This window comes from Oncorhynchus keta, chromosome 6 (genome assembly GCF_023373465.1).
Source record: "Oncorhynchus keta strain PuntledgeMale-10-30-2019 chromosome 6, Oket_V2, whole genome shotgun sequence".
NCBI classification, from domain to species: Eukaryota; Metazoa; Chordata; class Actinopteri; order Salmoniformes; family Salmonidae; genus Oncorhynchus; species Oncorhynchus keta.
In genome coordinates, this window is record NC_068426.1 from 34,531,275 (window position 1) to 34,551,977 (window position 20,703).

General features: G+C 43.1%; 2 protein-coding genes across 6 annotated transcripts in view; one reads left to right on the top strand and one right to left on the bottom strand.

Annotated features, from left to right (window-relative positions):
* Window positions 1–3,140, top strand: part of LOC118385576 (multiple C2 and transmembrane domain-containing protein 1-like) — a 54,724-nt gene extending 51,584 nt beyond the window's left edge. For all 5 annotated transcript variants that reach the window (XM_052521352.1, XM_052521349.1, XM_052521350.1 and 2 more), the window contains one exon: window positions 106–3,140. The gene's annotated coding sequence lies outside the window, so the exon portion shown is untranslated. The remainder of the gene's footprint in view (window positions 1–105) is intronic.
* Window positions 2,069–18,667, bottom strand: LOC118385429 (toll-like receptor 8). The gene is given in 3 exon segments (XM_035772557.2): window positions 2,069–11,052; window positions 11,055–11,635; window positions 18,620–18,667. Coding segments are annotated over 3 exon segments (3,048 nt in total). The 5' UTR covers window positions 18,637–18,667; the 3' UTR covers window positions 2,069–8,602.
* Window positions 18,668–20,703: the final 2,036 nt, after the last annotated feature.

Sequence of the window (20,703 nt, forward strand, 5' to 3'; positions counted from 1 at the left end):
AAAGAGAACAGTGTATGTTGTAGTTATTGTGGAAGTCACAGCACAAAGAGAACAGTGTATGTTTTTTTTACTCCTTTTTTCTTTGTTTATCATTTTATACAACAGGTCCAAACACTTCTGAATTTTTCAAACGGAAAGACTCCCTTCTGGAGACGTGTGTTCTTTCCTCCGACTAGATACCTGGACACCTGGATACCTGGACAACTGGACAACTGGACAACTGGACACCTGGACACCTGGACACCTGGACACCTGGACACCTGGACACCTGGACACCTGGACACCTGGACACCTGGATACCTGGATAGGATCAGCACAGGGACACACTAGCCTCCAGGACTATGTTGCCAGTTATAATAACATAGTTTTTAATAAAGATTTCTACAGAGATATATACAAATATATGTATGTGTATAACGAAGAGTATGTATTTATATCAAAGAGCATATACGTGTGTACTGTGTATGGTTGTCAAATCAAATCAAACAAAAATATTGATCACATACACATATTTAGCAGATGTTTTTGCGAGTATCAAAATGCTTGTATAACAGAAAGAAATACTTCAAAGTTGCTATTGGCGCCATCTTGGCCCTAGTCTGAATTTCTGCAGGTTTGTTTTTAACGTACAGAGAACAGTGAGTCTTCTTGTAAAACTCTTCTGTTTCTTTGGTCCAGACACAGTTTTTATATGAGCATCTGCCATTGAATACCCCGAAGAACATGGCTGACGTTTTACATTCTCCCAACCAATTGTGCTATTTTGTTATTTTTTTTGTAACTTATTTTTTAAACTTATTTTGTACATAATGTTGCTGCTACTGTCTCTTATGACCGAAAATAACTTCTGGACATCAGAAAAGCGATTACTCACCTCAGTCTGGAAGAAACTTTTTCCTTTAACAGGTCCGACGAGAAGGATGTCCTGCTTTCACTGGAACAGGCCTTGATCCTCGCCTTTTGCTTGAAAAAATGACGCCGGAAAAGGGGCCGCAGATCGGGGGATCCTTCTGAGAATCCGGAGGTGAACGAGTAAACTCCCACTGCCTTCCATTCTTCTCGCTAACGTGCAATCAATGGACAATAAAATTGGCGACCTACGATAAAGATGATCCTACCAACGGGACATTAAAAACTGTAACATCTTATGTTTCACAGAGATGTGGCTGAACGAAGATACGGACAATATAGAGCTAGCAGGATTTTCCATGCACCGGCAGAACATAGACGCTACCTCTGGTAAAACGAGCGGTGGGGGTGTGTGTCTTTTTGTCAATAACAGCTGGTGCGCGATGTCTAATATTAAAGAGGTCTCGAGGTATTGCTCGCCTGAGGTAGAGTACCTTATAATAAGCTGTAGAGCACACTATCTACCAAGAGAGTTCTCATCTGTATTATTCGTAGCCGTCTATTTACCACCACAAAATGAACCTGGAACTAAGACCGGTCTCAACCAACTCTTTAAGGCCATAAGCAAAGAAGAAAATGCTCGCCCAGAAGCAGCGCTCCTAGTTGCCGGGGACTTTAACAACGTCTCCCTCAATGTGAGCAAGACCAAGGAGCTGATCGTGGACTACAGGAAAAGGCGGGCCAAACAGGCCCACATTAACATCCATGGGGCTGTAGTGGAGCGGTTCGAGAGTTTCAAGTTCCTTGGTGTCCACATCACCAGCGAACTATCATGGTCCAACCATACCAAGACAGTTGTGAAGAGGGCACAACAAAACCTTTCCCACCCAGACTCCAGCCACCCAAGTTATAGACTCGTTTTCTCTGCTACTGCACGGCAAGCAGTACTTGAGCACCAAATCTAGGACCAAAAGTCTCAAAAGTCAGCTTCTACCCCCAAGCCATAAGACTGCTGAACAATTCATAAAATTGCCACTGGAAAATGTACATTGACCACCCCCCTCCCTTTTGTACACTCGCTGTTTGTTTGTTACCCAAGCATAGCCACTTCGCCCCCACCTACATGTACAGATTACCTCAACTAGCCCCTGCACACTGACTCAGTACCGGTGCCCCCTGTATATACTTGTTTTTGTTATTGTGTTACTTTTATTATTACTTTTTACTTTAGTCTACTTGGTAAATATTTTCTTCTTGAACTGCACTGTTGGTTAAGGGCTTGTAAGTAAGCATTTCACGGTAAAGTCTACACTTGTATTCGGCGCATGTGACAAATACAATTTGATTTGATTTGACTGAACTTGGACTGCTAGCAGAATCATCTAGGGAGTCAATGCATTCTAACTTAGAATGCTGAAGGTTATTTTACAATGTCAGTGTCTCGCATGAATCTGAACCTGTGAGAAAGGGCATTTGTGTATGTGATATGTGGAGTGCATAGTCATTGTGTGTGTTGCATGAGTGTGCGTCGCATCCCGAAGTCAGTACAAAGGCGTGTATTTGCATTTATCCCAAGAATAGTCTTTTTCTTTAACATCAACTCCATCAAAGGTTTCGTCCTGGTTCTCATGTGATTTGACCTGATCAGGAGTTTAACCTGTGATGTGTGTGTTTATAAACATTCATTGGCTGATCATGGGTTGAATGTGAACTGACAGTGTGCTCTTATCGGAGAACACGTCCGTGAAAGGTTTATGACCACAGGTTTACCATAGAGTGAGGTCACTGCACACGTTGGTGGTGTCCACAAAAAGTACCCGATGAAATAAAGAGGACAGAGACTCACACCTGGAAAAGTATATGCTTTGTTTTAATAAAGAATCAGTAGAGGAATAGCAGGTTTACAACATGAGCTCGGTTGGCTGAAGCCAAAATCATGAGATCATCCTCTGATAATGTTGGTGACTGTGAAATACATTTGTAATGTTTAATTTTCTGTCTCTGTCTGCATAGACCATGTTCATAAATTACTGTTGTACCGCTGTGACTGTTAATGCCTGATGCTGAAGGAATTCTGTATGGTCTGCCTGAAACAGTATATAAAAGACCATGTAACTGGAGCAAAAATCATTTGTATAGAGAGTCTTACTGTGGGTGTGCTCAGAGGCGGAAGGATCGTGGGAACATTTCCTGCTACTGGGGTGGCGCTACATGCGCAGAGCCATAATCTAAATATATGGCTCTGGGTGTGCTGTTCTCTCTCTGCTTAATAAACCACGTTTACATCTACAGTTTTTATGCGAGTAAAGTCATATCGTATTTTTAAAAAATCACAACAGCTATGATGGAAACAGGTTGTTTCGGTACAATTTTATAAATGCAGAGAGATCATGTGTTCTTTCGACATGGTGGGATCTTTTTGTGTTGGTAAAGTTAATTATTGAAGAAATGGCGATGGAAACGCCTTTATTGCGCAAATATTGCAAGATGGCAAACGACAGAGATGGTCGCCTCGCTTCGAGTCCTTAGGAAACTGCAGTATTTAGTTTTTTATGTATTATTTCTTACATTGTTAGCCCAGAAAATATTAAGTGTTATTATATACAGCCAGAAGGAACTATTGGATATAAGAGCGACGTCAACTTACCAACATTACGACCAGGAATACGACTTTCCCGAAGCGGATCCTTTGTTCTGACCACCACCCAGGACATTGGATCTAATCCCAGAGGCCGACCCAAAAAATGTTGCCGCAGAAGAGGTAGACGGAGCGGCCTCCTGGTCAGGCTTCGAAGGTGTGCACACCACCCACCGCTTACGAGTATATTAATATTACTCGCCAATGTCCAGTCTCTAGACAACAAGGTGGACGAAATTAGGGCAAGGGTTGCCTTCCAGAGAGACATCAGAGATTGTAACATTCTCTGTTTCACGGAAGTATGGCTCTCTCAGGATATGTTGTCAGAGTTGGCACAGCCACCAGGTTTCTTCATGCTTCACGCCGACATAAATAAACCTCTCTGGGAGGAAGAAGGGCGGGGGTGTATGCTTCGTGATTAACGACTCATGGTGTAATCATAACAACATACAGAACTCAAGTCCTTCTGTTCACCTGACCTAGAATTCCTTACAATCAAATGCAGTCTATATTTTCTCCCAAAATAATTATTGTCAGTGTTTGTCACAGCTGTGTACATCCCCCCTCGAGCAGATACCACAACGGCCCTCAAGGAACTTCACTGGACTCTATGTAAACTGGAAACCATATATCCTGAGGCTTCATTTTTTTGTAGCTGGGGATTTTAACAAAGCAAATTTGAGAACAAGGTTACCTAAATTCTATCAGCATATTGATTGCAGCACTTGCGCAGGCAATACACTGGATCACTGCTACTCTAACTTCCGCGATGCATACAAGGCCCTTTCCTGCCCTCCCTTCGGAAAATCTGATCACAACTCCATTTTGCTCCTACCGTCCTATAGGCAGAAACTCAAACGGGATGTACCCATGTCTAGAACCATTCAACGCTGGTCTGACCAATCGGAATCTGCGCTTCAAGATTGTTTTGATCACATGGACTGGGAAATGTTATGGCAGCCTCAGAGAATGACATTGATGTATACGCAAACTCGGTGAGTGAGTTTATAAGGAAGTGCATTGGAGATGTTGTTCCCACTGTGACTATTGAAACCTACCCTAACCAGAAACTGTGGATAGATGGCAGCATTCACACAAAACTGAAAGCGCGAACCCCCGCATTTAACCATGGAAAGATGACTGGGAATATGGCCGAATATAAACAGTGTAGTTATTCCCTCCGCAAGGCAATCAAGCAAGCAAAATGTCGGTATAGGGACAAAGTGGAGTCGCAATTCAACGGCTCAGACATAAGACCTATGTGGCAGGGTCAACAGGCAATTACGGATTACAAAAGAAAACCAGCCAAGTCACGGACACCGACGTCTTGCTTCCAGACAAACTAAACACCTTATTTGCCCACTTTGAGGATAATACAGTGTCACTGACGTGGCCCACTACCAATGACTACGGGCCCCCCTCACCTTTTCCGTGGCCGACGTGAGTAACACATTTAAACGTGTTAACCCTCACAAGGCTACTGGCCCAGACAGCATCCCTAGCCGCGTCCTCAGAGCATGCGCAAACCAGCTGGTGTCTTTACGGATATATTAATTCGCTCTCTATTCCAGTCTTGATTACCAATAACGACGAAACCTACAGGGAGGAGGTGAGAGCACTTGGAGTGTGGTGTCAGGAAAACAACCTCTCACACAATGTCAACAAAACAAAGGAGATGATCGTGGACTGCAGGAAACAGTAGAGGGAGCACCCCCCTATCCACATCGACGGGACAGTAGTGGAGAAGGTGGAAAGTTTTAAGTTCCTCGGCATACACATCACAGAGAAACTGAAATAGTTCACCCACACAGACAGTGTAGTGAAGAAGGCGCAACAGCGCCTCTTCAACCTCAGGTGGCTGAAGAAATGTGGCTTGTCACCTAAAACCATGACAAACTTTTACAGATGCACAATTGAGAGCATCCTGTCGGGCTGTATCACTGCCTGGTACGGCAACTGCACCGCCCTCAAACGCAAGGCTCTCCCGAGGGTGGTGCGGTCTGCACAACGCATCACCAGGGGCAAACTACCTGCCCTCCAGGACACCGACAGCACCCGATGTCACAGGAAGGCCAAAAATATCATCAAAGACAACAACCACCCGAGCCACTGCCTGTTCACCCTGCTACCATCCAGAAGGTGAGGTCAGTACAGGTGCATCAATGCTGGGACAGAGAAACTGAAAAACAGCTTCTATCTCAAGGCCATCAGACTGTTAAACAGCAATCACTAACTCAGAGAGGCTGCTGCCAACACAAAGACTCAAATCATTGGCTACTTTAATAAATGGATCACTAGTCACTTTAAATAATGCCACTTTAATAATGTTTGCATATATTACATTATTCATCTCATATGTACACTACCATTCAAAAGTTTGGGGTCACTTAGAAATGTCCTTGTTAATGTTGTAAATGACTATTGTAGCCGGAAATGGCAGATTTTTTATGGAATATCTACATAGGCGTACAAAGGCCCATTATAAGCAACCATCAGTACTGTTTTCCAATGGCACGTTGTGTTCGCTAATCCAAGTTTAGCATTTTAAAAGGATAATTGATCATTAGAAAACATTTCTGCAATTGTGTTAGCACAGCTGAAAACTGTTCGTAACTTCGTAAAAGCTATAAAACTGGTCTTCTTTAGAAGAGTTGTGTATCTGGAGCATCAGCATTTGTGGGTTCGATTACAGGCTCAAAATGGCCAGAAACAAAGAACTTTCTTCTGAAAGTCTTTTCAGTCTTCTCTTGTTCTGAGAAATGAAGGCTATTCCATGCGAGAAATTGCCAAGAAACTGAAGATCTCGTGTCTTTTTTTATATTCACATGAAAATATGTTGCCAATTGAATGGAAACCTAGTTATACACACAACAAAATGTGTTCTAAATAGTACCAGATAGGGGTTATTGGATTGTAAACACAGCAGAACCCGTTTTGGTGCTATATAGAACCCTTTTTGAAGGTTCAATGAAGAACCATGCTCATAAGGTTCTAAATGGAACCTGTATGGTGCTATAAAGAAAGCTTTCCTAAGGTTATATTGTATAAAGAACCATTTAAAAAGGTTCTATACAGCACCAAAAAGGGTTCCGCTATAGTTACAACCTTTTTTGGGGTTATATAGTACCCTTTTTTATGGTTCTTTATACAACCTTTGCAGAGAATGGTTCTATAAAGAACATTTCTCAGGTTTTTTTTAAATTTAAATTCTTGTCAGTCATATTATATTGTTAAAATTCCACAGTGTTATTTTGTTGATTGGCAAATTGAATCAAGTGAATTACCTCTGGAACAGCTGGGGGTCCCTAAGGAGAGAATTGGGAACCATTGACTGATTTAGTCAACCGTTCTAAATTGACACAAGGCACTGTCAGTGGCCATAGACCTATAGTAGGTGATGGTATAACATAACACAGTCTGGATTATTAAAATAGAAAGATTCCCTTCTGGAGACGTGTGTTCTTTCCTCCGACTAGATACCTGGATACCTGGACACCTGTACAAGATCAGCACAGGGACACACTAGCCTCCAGGACTATGTTGCCAGTTATAATAACAAGGTTTTTAAATAAAGATTTCTACAGAGATATATACAAATGTATGTGTATGTGTCTTCTGTATGTGTATAACGAAGAGTATGTATTTATATCAAAGATCATATATGTGTGTACTGCGTATGTTTGTCAAATCAAATCCCCAAAATATTGGTCGCATACACATATTTAGCAGATGTTATTGCGGGTGTAGCGAAATGCTTGTATAACACACACAAAAATGTCAAACATTATTGCAAAGTTGCTTAGGAGTTAGAAGCAGAGCTGCCATGTCTGTCGGCGCCATCTTGGCCCTAGTCTGCATTTCTGCAGGTTTGTTTTAACGTACAGAGAGCAGTGAGTCGTCTTGTAGAACTCCTGTTTCTTTGGTCCAGACACGTTTTTTTTGTTTTAATCCTTCATACAAGGAGTTGTTCAGAAAATGTTGTTGTGTTGTTTGATGCAAGAAACCACTTTACAAAATAAATGGTGTTATTATTCCCATGTCATTATCACAGAGAATCAGACAAATGATGCTACCCTCTGCCTATTGGCTATTTATCTTATTCAAGCCTGTCTTTATGTCTAGAAATGTACACGTTTTGTGATCTTGTAGGAAATAATCCCTCCCCCATTTCTGGCAACAAATGATCTATAACTGGCTTAATAACTCACTAACTAGCAAAGGATATGAACACATGAGCACCCGTGGCTACATACAGCTCTCAAAACAAGCGGATCTACTCAGTACCGCGATTGTAAACACAGTCCAGTTCAAAGTGAATGGCACAGGTCTTTTCTTTTGGTTGATAATAAACCATTCTGATATTGATACACTTTGTAAAGTATGACTCGCTCAAGCCTGCACACCCTGTGGTTCTCTAGGACCAGGGATGGAGAACACTGCCTTCCAGAGTCGGGTGATACTGTAGGAGAAGCCACTGATATGGAACTAGTGATGTGTACATCATGCCAGTCCTGAACACATGAATCAGGAGTTACTCTGCCACCCAGTGGTTGAGATCAGTAAGATTGTCCTCCCATAGGAAACCATTGTAACTAAGTTTATTAACGTATCGGTAGACTGGTTTTCACCTGTCAAAAACATCTGAATGTAGCCAAAATAGGATCATAATACTGTTTTCTTACCAGGTATAGATGAGGTCACGTACATCAACAGTAAACAGAGTCACATGATTTACTATATTGTACTGTAGATGAGGCAGGCATTTTCACAGAGAAGCTAATGTGACCATTGATAATATAATCCTTCAGAGGAAAAACAGAAATCAAGGCCTAATATTCTATTATGGATTGTACAGAAAACCATGCAGCCGCTGCAATAGGCTATATTGTGTGGGTGTGCGTGTGTGTGTGTGTGTGTGTGTGTGTGTGTGCATGTCTGTGCGTGTGCGTGTGTGCCTGTGTGTGCCTGTGTGTGTGTGAAGGGGAACTACACAGTCATGTCTCTAGGAACTGAGTCTAGAACACTGCAGAGTAGGAATTGGAGACCTTTAAGTAAACTCAGTCATGTTTTTGATCGGTTTCCTGTTTTTGGTCAGTTCCTTTCATGTCCTTGAGTTCACCGCCCAGTGAAGTATGTGCCGTGTAGTGATGCGTGTGTGGCTCGCTGATCTTTCCGTATGGCTCTCTTCAGGTTGTGCCAGAACCAGCGCTGGGCAGCCGGACAGGCAGTTGCTGGCCACTCCAGAACACTGCGCCTGCAGAGCCGTCTGCGCAGGTGGAGGATGCGTGAGCGTCGCAGAACCTGGGGCTGCAGCAGCAGCAACACCATGGCATCCACACCCTCCTCCACCAGCCGCTGCTGCACTAGCAGGGCGGCCATTTTAACCACACCACGCGACAGGAAGCCCTCTGTCAGCACAAACACCGTTTTCCTGCTCTGTCGCACACTATTGGAAAGGTTATCCATGATAGGCACCCCTGGCATCCAATCACGCTCCTCCAGGCAGAGTGGGCGAACCCTCTCTCCGCGCTCCTCTAGTTCCACCCTAAGGTGGTTCAACACCCAATCAGAGGCCAGCGGGTCTGTGGTGTCATACATGACGAAGGCATCGTAGACACAGGCTGTGTGCTGTAAGAGACATTGGTGCTTCAGCTTGGCCCCACAGTAGTCAAGAATATAGGACAGGTCCCAGTAAAAGAGGTGTGCTGTGAGAGATACCAACAGAACGTGAACAACGAGTAACAACGTGAGGATGCAGAAGGCCATTGCGTTGTCATCCTTCACGCATTCCTCTATGTCGTAACTCAGCACAGACCTGCCCTTCCTCTCCATGGGCATGTCACACGTCACCCCGCTGGCCAGCAGAGGGATCTCCACCTCATTGCTCCTCATCCACAGTTGGAACTCCAGCAAGTCACAGGTGCAGTGGATCGGGTTCCCCTGTAGTGACAGCTGCTGGAGGTGGTTTTCAGCTCCTGTTTCAAACGTTGTCTGGTTGATGAGCTCCAGCAGGTTGAAGCTGAGGTTCAGCACATACAGGCTCCTGGCGCCGCTGAGGAAACCAGGCGCTAGCTGGGAAATCCTGTTATGGCTCAGGTCCAGCAGCCTCAGTGAACTGGTAAGAGTGGAGACGGTTAAGGCCACCTGCTCCAGGTGGTTCTTACTCAAGTCCAGCTCCTCCAGATGTGGCAGTTGTGTGATCATCGTCCAGTTAAAGTCCTCAAGTCCGTTTTTACTCAGAGTCAAGTGTCTCAGGGCCTTGGGGAAGTTGTGGTATACCTCAGATGGGATGTGGCGGAGCTGGTTGTATGACAGATCCAGGGACGTCAGGTTATTAAGTTCTCTGAAAAGATGATTAAAGTCCAGGCCCTCGTTCCACATGATGTCCAGGCGGTTGCCCTGGAAGTTCAATTCTTGCAGGGAGCTGCTTGACATGGTTTTATCAGTGAGGGTGCTGATCTCATTCCAGCTCAAGTTCAGAACCTTCAGAGAATTCAGGTGTTCTAGGAACGCTAAACTGTGGTTTAGCCCTGCCACCAGAAAGTAATGTTTATTATAACTCAAGTCCAACACCTCCAGTGCTGTCAGTTCACTGAATGCATGCTCATAGCGCAGGTAGACTTTATTCTGGGATAGATCCAAGTACTTCAGCTTGGAGAAATGTACAAACTCACTGCCGTTGAACATGTCTCCAATGAAGTTAGATGACAGGTTGAGACAAGCTGTGTTGTTCAGGCCCTGCAGCATATCAGGGTTTATGTGGAAGATGTTGTTTTTGCTGAGGTCGAGCACTGGACCGTACGCAAGACACTCTGGTTTAATGTTAGGCAAATGGCGACGGTAGAATTTATCCTTGTGTATGAAAGGCCCGTACCTGTCTATATCTGGCTCATAGCCCCAGCCATACCCATTCACAGACAAGGCATCTACCCTATTGGACAGGAAAGTCAGACTGTTCTCTGAGAGGCCAACACTGGATAAATTGTGGAACTTTTCAAAAAGTGAAAGGTCTGTCCAATAGATGAAGTTGGTTCCCAAATTGAGGACAGACAGATTAGCTAAACAGTAAAGTGGTTCCAAGTGATTTTTGTGAAGAGCTGAAAAAACATAGTTTTCTAGGTGTAATGTCTTCAGAGATGCCAGTTTGGAAAAATTATTTGAGAGGGTCAAGTTGTGGGTATTTTGTCCAGCATTATTGTAAGACAAGTCCATCACTTCTACGAAAGGTAGCACAGAGAGGAAGTCCCCATTGGCTATCTCCCCAACCAGACGATTAAATGAGAGGTACAGGTAGTGTAAGTTGGTGAGGTTCTCAAACCAGGATGTTTGTAGGTGCTCTAGGGAGTTTCCTGATAGGCTCAGCTCCTGCAGCTGGGAGAGGCTCCTGAAGGCATCTGGGTGGATCTGTAGTGCCCCGTTGGGTGTATTACAGGGAAAGCAGAGGAACGGGGTGTTAGAACACACAGGACAGTTGCCCGAAAGGTCTAGAGCGCTCAGATTAGTGAGTGCACTCAGGTCATGCTGTTGAATGTGGGTGATTAGGTTCCGTTCGAGTTTGAGCGGTTTGTCAGGTTAGTGAGGCTGGAAAAAGTGTGGTTTGCAATATCCAGGGTCCCACTACAGACACTCCCTTGGCAGTTGTCACTTAAGCGGATGACTTTAATTCGTAGAATATCCCTGAAGTCTTCCGGTGTTACAGTCTTGATGTCATTGTACCTCAGAAACAAAATCTGCAACCCAGATGGAAGGCCCCTCGGCACTGTGCAAAGGCCATTACCGTCAAGGAGCAGTGCCTCCAGCTGATCCAGCATGGAGAATGTTTGGTCCTCTATCTTCAATGGATGTTCCTGGGGGTTGAAGTTATAGCTAAGGTCTAGCAGCGTCAGATTCTGGAGGTTCCAGAACGAGGAGCTGGAGAGTGTCTTGATTTGGTTGGAGGACAGGTCGAGCTCTGTGGCATTCCAGCTGATATCGTGGGGTACCTGGAGTAGCTTCCTGCACGAGCAGTCGTAGGCCAGTGAATGGTTGAGAGAGATGACATCACAGGGTAGTTTCCTCTGAGCCCAGGTCCTCCCAGAGCAGGAGGGGTAGAGACACAGCGACACTAGGAGTAACAGCAGCCTCTGAAAGGAAGTGTAAAGGGGACACCTGTGGGAACAGGATATGAGTATTTTATGGGCTGAAAACAATCTCAGTTCCCTGAAAGAAGGGACCGGCGTAACACACAGCTACAGACTACTTTAAGATACAGTATTATGCATTTCAAAGACTGTTGAGAATGTGAAAGAATCCAAACCAAAAAAAAGAGTGCAGACGGCCTCGCACTTTTTCTATTTTAAAAACTGAAAATCTGTCTTGACTTCATTTACTGTGTGGTACATTCAATACAATGCTGGGCATTCCTGAGCTACAACAAATCCTACAATCCTGCTTCCCTAACTCTTTTCTAAACACGTTTAAGTTACCAAAAGTGTTATGAAATGTAGTAGTTTGTCGTACTTTGGTTGCCAGCAAATTCACCAGTTCACATTTTTCCAAGACTGAACTGTTCCGTTGCATCACATCCAAAATCACACTGTAGGCAAATAAAACACCATTCAGATTAAGTTTAAGCAGACCGCTCATGAACCTGCCATTGACCTGTCAAGGGTTCGTCGTGGTGCAGTCAGGGCCCGGAATCCACAAAGCATTGACCAGTGAGTAAATCTAAGTAAGATAGCTAAAATATCCCCTTCAAAATCTGTCAGTTTAAACTATCTTTTTTTAATATATTTTATTTTTACATTGGCTGTATCTCAATTGTTTGTCGGTCCAGGAAACATCCCGAAAATCGGTCCCCTCACTAAACTTCTGCAGCATCTGAATGGTTGAAGTCGATAATGCTGATGTGCCAACTTTTGTCTGTGACGTCCGAACCGTTTGGGCTACAAAACTAATATATGTTCTACTACAGTACCACACAAGCGTCACGGGACTCAGCTAAAGGTAACCTATACAAAATTAATGGAAGTATAGAGGTAGTTTTGTAGCGACAACAAAAAAAATAGCATTAAATATGAGCTTTTATCTCCTAGATAAAGGACAGACACTTATGAGTTGATGGCAATAACATGAGTTTGTCTGGGCAGTATCTTAACATCATCCTAAAATCTACTCTGAGCTGGAAGTTTTTTAATTTTTTTTTATCTTAAAACAGGATTCCATTTTTTGACTGTATTTTTTGCCATTTTTGAATGAGTTATTCAATACACCCAATGGCTTACACTTGCAATGACCAAATGCAATGAGGCAGCGCAAGCTGTGTCACCTCAGTCAACCATGGTGAATGCGAGTGTACATCAAATGCGACAATGGTAAAACGTTTTCAACTGTCCACGTTGCCAACTCTTAATTATTGCCTAATATGATGGCATGCAAACGTCCTTTTCTTTTTTTTCTACCAATTCTGATTATTGTTACAAGCAGAATGTTGACAATTACCATTATAGCAACACACTTGTCACTCCCATTTAACAACTCAATGCCTTCAGGATATATCCATTGGACTTGGGGCTCTGCTGGGAGTTTACCTCATATTTGAATGTTCCTATTCTGCTTTGCCACTAAAAATTATAATAAACACTCAAATATTGTATTATTGATGTTATTCATATTAATAATAGGGGGGGTAGTTCACAAATTAACCCCAAAAGGTTCTTCAAAAGGTTCATTGAGGATCCATTAAAATGAGTTCTCTGAAGAAACCTTTTAAAGGGTTCTTTGAAAAATGTATAGGGGTTCCCCCACAGTTTCAGTTTGAAGAACCCTTAAAGGCCACTCCAGGAACCTTTTATTTTTAGTGTAGATGCCATGAACTGCCCAATTTAGGCTTGGTCAATTTAGACATATATTTTAACAACATGATGTTGCACTCCAAATGGATAACTTGAGTTAAAATGAAGTAGGTAATTAAATCATTTAAAAAAACGTGTTTATTAGCCTAGTGGTTATAAGTATTTAGGCATATTATGTAAAATAGACTTCATGTGTTAGTCAGGGCAAAGCCCCACTTTGTGTGTGGGGGAGGGGATGCTTTCCTGTTTTGCATGTTATTTTGGCATTAATACATATTACACATCAGTTTGCAAACAACGTGGGAAAAAAATAACTGAATTCTGTTGCTGTACATTTCAAAAGTGCTGAAAAAAATAGTTATATTTACTATGTCCGTCCGAGTTCGCTCATTAATGTCGAAATGGAAATTACTGATTGCCTCTTATCCGCTTGTCGTCCCCTTATGCCATAGTTTGTACATCTCAATTGTCAGTAGAAAGCACATTTGTTTAAGCAAGTCAGCCATATCAGCTGTTATTTTAAAAGGCAGTAAATGAGGCTGAATGAACTGTTTCACTGCCAGACGAGGCTCTGCTGAAAGCCATGTGTAGCAGTGGTAAGGTGTTGGGACTGCTGCTGGCACAGCTTTATGAAGGCCCTAACAGTTTGTGGGCACCGTTTGTCACCGTTACAGTGCAATTAATGTAATGTTTAATATTGTTGTGTAGTGGCTTTGCTGGCATGCATCCCACATTTTTTTGTTTTTTGCCCCACCAAGATTTACAGGCTAAAATCGCCACTGCAAATTATATACTTAACTGTGATGTACGATTGCCAGGTAAGCCTACTTATACATTTAATTGTGCATGTTTTGCGGAAAGTACTTACGTCAACCCACAAGACGGTTAGCACATCAATTACACGAGGAGTGTTAAACAAACACGCGCGCCACACAGACAGACAGGGTCAAAAATGCCTGAAAACGAATTGGCAGATATTTTGTGTTAGTGGCTAACCAGGGATGGGATAATGTGAGTGTTGTGTTGATTAAATAGTAGCTGTCTGATAGGCTACTGGGTGAGATTTGTTCATGACAGTTTGCGGTGAGAATTGCGTGTACTTTCAGAATTGTTTGGCGAGCTACTCATCGGTGGGCTGCGAGCGACTGGTAACTCGTGATCGACCTGACATCGAACAATAGCCTACTGTGGTCATTGTTCAAGTCAGAGAGCATAAATTGCCATTGAACTCATGAATCACATTTGGGCCTATTTTAACGCATACAGATTTTAAGTGTAAAGCATAAGGAATACACACATTCAGAGATAATCTGTCTAAACATAAGTATGTAGACACCCCTTCAAATGAGTGAATTTGGCTATTTCAGCCACACCCATTGTTGACAGCTGTAAAAATCGAGCACACAGCCATGCAATCTAAGTAGACAGACATTGGCAGTAGAATGACCCGTACTGAAGAGCTCAGTTACTTTCAACATGGCACTGTCATAGGATGCCAACATGCCAACAAGTCAGTTTGTCTCATTTCTGCCTTGCAAGAGCTGCTCCGGTCAAATGTAAGTGCTGTTATTGTGAGGTGGAAGCATCTAGGAGCAACAATAGCAAAGGGATAGGCCACACAAGGCACAGAATGGAACCGCCTAGTGCCGAAACTAAAAATCAAACTAACTCTGGAAGTAAAGTCAGCACAATAACTGTTCGTCGGGAGCTTCCTGAAGTGGATTTCCATAGGTGAGCAGCCGCACACAAGCCTATGATCACAATGTGTAATGCCAAGCATTAGCTGGAGTGGTGTAAAGCTCACAGCAGTGGAAATGCGTTCTCTGGAGTGATGAATCACGCCTCACCATCTGGCAGTCTGTCTGGGGCTGTTTTTCATGGTTCTGGCTAGGCTCCTGAGTTCCAGTGAAGGGAAATCTTAACGTTACAGCCTACAATGACATTCTACAAGATTCTGAGCTTCCAACTTTGTGGGCCTTGGGGAAGGCCTGTTTCAGCGTTTTCAGCCTGTTTCCTGTTTCAGCGTGACAATGCCCCAGTGCACAAAGCGAGGTCCATACAGAAATGGTTTGTCGAGATCGGTGTGGAAGAACTAGACTGGCCTGCACAGAGCCCTGACCTCAACTCCATTAAGCACCTTTGGGATGAATTGGAACGTCGCCCAATATCAGTGCCCAACTTCACTAATGCTCTTGTGGCTGAATGGAAGCAAGTCCTCGCAGAAATGTTCCAACATTTAGTGGAAAGCCTTCCCTGACGAGTAGAGGCTATTAAAGCAGCAAAGGGGGATCAACTCCATATTAATGCCCCTGATTTTGTAATGAGATGTTCGATGAGCAGGTGTCCACATACCTCCGGTGTTGTCGGGTATCTATTTTAATGTCTGATTCTTTTATCAAAGTGTCATCGTCAAGTGTTGTTCTTTCGTAATACTGTCAGAGAGAAGTAGTGGTCGGAGGGGCCTCTGCTGGGTAATAGGCCTATAGCACAGTAAGAGGAAGTTGTCTAACTACCTGTGATGAACTTCCACATTCAGACAAAATACTTTCTATCTGTCTTTTTAAAATGCTTTTAAATCATACAAGTTTGGTTGTTAAAAGCTGTATTTTGGTTAACCTTATCAACACTCCAGCAATCCCATTCAACAACTGTCTGAATCTCTTTTGGCACAGTAGGCCTAGGCATCAAGTCACTTGCCGATAGCGTTGCAGAAAACGACTGAAAGGTCTATCATTAACCATCGAACACTTAGGCCCCAGAGGCGTTCAATTGCCCAACTCGTACCTTTACTTGTAGGCATGCCCAATTTATGCATACTTTTTAACGACATGATATGGTGCTCCAAAGGGATAACTTGAAAGAACATGATGTAGGTCAATGGTGAAATCAAAAGAAGCCTTAGTGATTATTTATTAGCCCAGTGGTGATAAGTGTTTAGGTAAATTCAGCAAAAAAAAGAAACGTCCCTTTTTTCAGGACCCTGTCTTCAAAGATCATTTGAAAAACCCAAATACCTTCACAGAAAAGGGGTTGAACACTGTTTCCCATGCTTGTACAATGAACCATAAACAATTAATGAACATGCACCTGTGGAACGGCCGTTAAGACGCAAAAAGCTTACAGACGGTAGGCAATTAAGGTCACAGTTATGAAAACTTAGGACACTAAAAGAGGCCTTTCTACTGACTCTGAAAAACACCAAAATTAAAGATGCCCAGGGTCCCTGCTCATCTGTGTGAACGTGCCGTAGGCATGCTGCAAGGAGGCATGAGGACTGCAGATGTGGCCAGGGCAATAAAGTGCTATGTCCGAGACTCCTAAGACAGCGCTACATGGAGACAGGACAGACAGCTGATCGTCCTCACAGTAGTAGACCACGTGTAACAACACCTGCACCGGATCGGTACATCGAACATCACACCTGCGGGACAGGTACAGGATGGCAACAACACCTGCCCGAGTTACACCAGGAACGCACAATCCCTCCATCAGGGCCCAGACTGTCCGCAACATGCTGAAAGAGGCTGGACTGAGGGTTTGTAGGCCTGATGTAAGGCAGGTCCTCACCAGACATCACCAGCAACAACGTCGACTATGGGCACAAACCCGTCGTCGCTGGACCAGACAGGACTGGCAAAAGTGCTCTTCACTGACAAGTCGCGGTTTTGTCTCAGGGTGATGGTCGGATTCGCGTTTATCGTCGAAGGAATGAGCGTTACACCGATGCCTGTACTCTGGAGCGGGATCGATTTGGAGGTGGAGGATCCGTCAAGGCCTGGGGCGGTGTTTCACAGCATCATTGGACTGAGCTTGTTGTCATTACAGGCAATCTCAATTCTGTGCATTACAGGGAAGACATCCTCCTCCCTCATGTGGTACACTTTCTGCAGGCTCATCCTGACATGACCCTCTTACATGACAATGCCACCAGCCATACCGCTCGTTCTGTGTGTGATTCCCGGCAAGACAGTGTTCTGCCATGGCCAGCGCAGAGCCCGGATCTCAATCCCATTGAGCACGTCTGGGACCTGTTGGATCGGAGGGTGAGGGCTAGGGCCATTCCCCCCAGAAATGTCCGGGAACTTGCAGGTGTTGGTGGAAGAGTGGGGTAACATCTCACAGCAAGAACTGGCAAATCTGGTGCAGTCCATGAGGAGGAGATGCACTGCAGTACTTAATGCAGCTGGTGGCCACACCAGATACTGACTGTTACTTTTGATTTTGACCCCCCCTTGTTCATGGACACATTATTCAATTTCTGTTAGCCACATGTCTGTGGAACTTGTTCAGTTTATGTCTTAGCTGTTGAATCTTGTTATGTTCATACAAATACTTACACATGTTAAGTTTGCCGAAAATAAACAAGGTTCACAGTGAGAGGACGTTTCTTTTTTTGCTGAGTATATATCATGTGAATTAGGTCTCATGTAAAATCATTGTAAAATTGTTTTTTAGTTATGGGTTGTTTAAATAGCAATATCAAAACATTATTTCAACCCCAAAGAAATTGCCTATTTATGTCACAGGAACCACTGACTTGCTGCCTTTTTATAATCAAGACACCTGCTGGAAACTCTTAACTGGTTCGGACAGCTCATGAGGTCTTTTAAATATCTGTCAACTAGGTGATGGCTTTGTCTAGACTGATCCGCGGAGAACGGACACCAAATTAGATTTGATTAATGTTGGTCCATGGTCCATGCGCATGTTGCTCTTTTCTAATTGGTTCATTTATCCGTCCGCCCGTCAAAAATTCAACTCATCCGGGACCTTATTTATAACGGTTGTGTAAATTGCACATTTAATATCTGCGTTCGCCATTTCTGAAAAGACTGCACATGTTCAAAAATATTGAGATGTATAACTTGGCGCACGCCATACATACGCTTGTTTCCAGTTATGAATTAGACCTATATCCTGAAAATGTCTACATTCTCAGTAATTTTCTAATCTGAGATGTTTTGTGCTTTTACACCTGGTGCTTTTACACCTGCATTGTTTGCTGTTTGGGGTTTTAGGCTGGGTTTCTGTACAGCACTTTGAGATATCAGCTGATGTACGAAGGGCTATATAAATAAATTTGATTTGATTTGTGGATATGGCCCCAGTTCTCAATATACAATAGCCGTGGTCATTGTTCAAGTCAGAGAGCATAAATTGTCATCGAAATGCCATTCAACTCATGAATTACAAGTATTCCAAGGCATACAGATGTTAAGTGTAAAGCATAAGAAATACACACATTCAGAAATATATATTTTCATGTCTGATTCTTTTATATAAGTGTCATTTTCCTTACCAGTGTTGTTCCTTCATAATGCTGTCAGAGAGATGTCAGCGACTAGCAATGGATAGATGAGCCTCCTCTGTTTAATATAGCACAGTAAGAGGAAGCTGTCTTAACTGTGATGAACTTCCACATTGAGAAAATTCTTTGTCTTTCTTGGAATTTATTTCTTATGTGGAATGTCAAAAATACTAAACACTACAAATTGTTCCCCTGTTCGGGGCAACTAAAACCAGGAAAAACTCTTCACCCTATTAGAAGACCTGACCATGACAATCTCCGGTTTACAGTATAATAGATTATATCAGGGGTCCGCCAACCTTTCGTAGCATGAGAGCGACTTCAATAAAACAATGAAACCCAGGTCCTTTAGTGTACAAGACGAAGCAGTGCACTATGTTTTCTGTCAATATACCTGGTAAAATAATGGTTTTACAAACAACTCTAAGGGGGCCCTATACAATCTTTGACACCCTCCCAATTTAAAAAAAAATGTTGTATATTTCCCAAAATTATGTTCTCAGTTTTATGTTCTCAGTTTTATTTTTCACAATTGTTCATAGAGTAATGCTTTTTGGGGGGGTCTGGAAGAAAACTAAGAAATGTAGATTTTAGAGTGTATTGCGCATCTGACACTTTTAATTTGGCATCTAGCTAGTGAGGAGTGTGCCTTCTAATGTGTCGGTGTAGCAATATTAGTAAGAAACTTTATTATTCTAGTGTCAAAATTGACAACAAAGAGTAAATAGGATAATTTTGGTCATTAAGTCAGTCTCGTCCAAAACAGAGTTTTGTAAATGAGTTTGTCATGACTTACTAGAGGATTGGGGCTCCCGAGTGGCGCAGCGGTCTAAGGCACTGCATCTCACTGAGGTGTCACTACAAACCCTGGTTCAATTCCAGACTGTGTTGCAACAAGCTGTGATTGGGGGTGGCGTACAATTGGCCCAGTGGTTTCTGGCTGGGGAAGGCCGTCAATTGTAAATAAAAATGTGTTCTTAATTAACTGGCTTGCACATGTATTGGGTTTTGATTGTGACAGTGCTCACTTACCCACTAACACAGGATACACAGCCTTTGGTGATCTATCCAATCCTACTGCAGAACACACAAACAGTGAGACTTTGTTGTCATAAGACACATTTTTTTTTTACTTGGAAAAAAAACTGCACCAAATGCATTAGCTAGATGCAAAATTGCAGGACTAAAATGTCCTCTGTAAAAGCGTCAACATTGATGGCAGATTTACTGAGTTCTCAGACTCATTCGGGTTATTTAGAGGAAGTGATACTTGCATCATGTGATGCAAACTCATCATACTGGCTGCATTTCTGCCTGCTTGAAAGGTGAATAGGTCAGATACACATAAAAACATGAAATGACCCTGTGAATCAATAGAACATTGCTCAGAGATGCACAAAAACGTAATAACATTCAAAATGGGCGAATCTTTCCTTTAACTGCTCTATCCTTTAATACCTTGCTCTCCTACTTGCAAGCCACTCTTCCCTAGAGGTTCTGCATTCTACTGTGCCCTGAACCATGCAGCCCTCTCTTTGTTGGATAGAGGCATCTAGGACAGAATTTCCCTTAAAACATCACCTCGCTGACCAAAACCCTTCTCCCCCAATTGCTCAGTTTGGCCGGTAGGCCAGTTCTAGGAAGAGTCTTGGTGGTTCCAAACTTCTATTTAAGATTGATGGAGGACACTGTTCTTTGGGCACTTCTATGCTGCAGACATTTTTTGGTACCCTTCCCCAGATCGGTGCCTCCACACAACCCTGTCTCTCAGCTCTACGTACAATTCCTTTGACCTCATGGCTTGGTTTTTGCTCTGACGGCGCCGGAGAAGATGACTGACGTTTTACGTCCGCCTAACCGATTGTGTTTTTCTGTTCGCTTTTTTTTGCATGGTTTGTAACTTATTTTTAAACCATATTTTGTACATAATGTTGCTGCTACCATCTCTTATGACCAAAATATCTTCTGGACATCAGAACAGCGATTACTCTGGCAGATGCTTTTTTTTCTTCCTTTAACGAGTCTGACGAGCCTAATGTGAACGACATACTGCTTTCCCGGGAACAGGCCCAAAT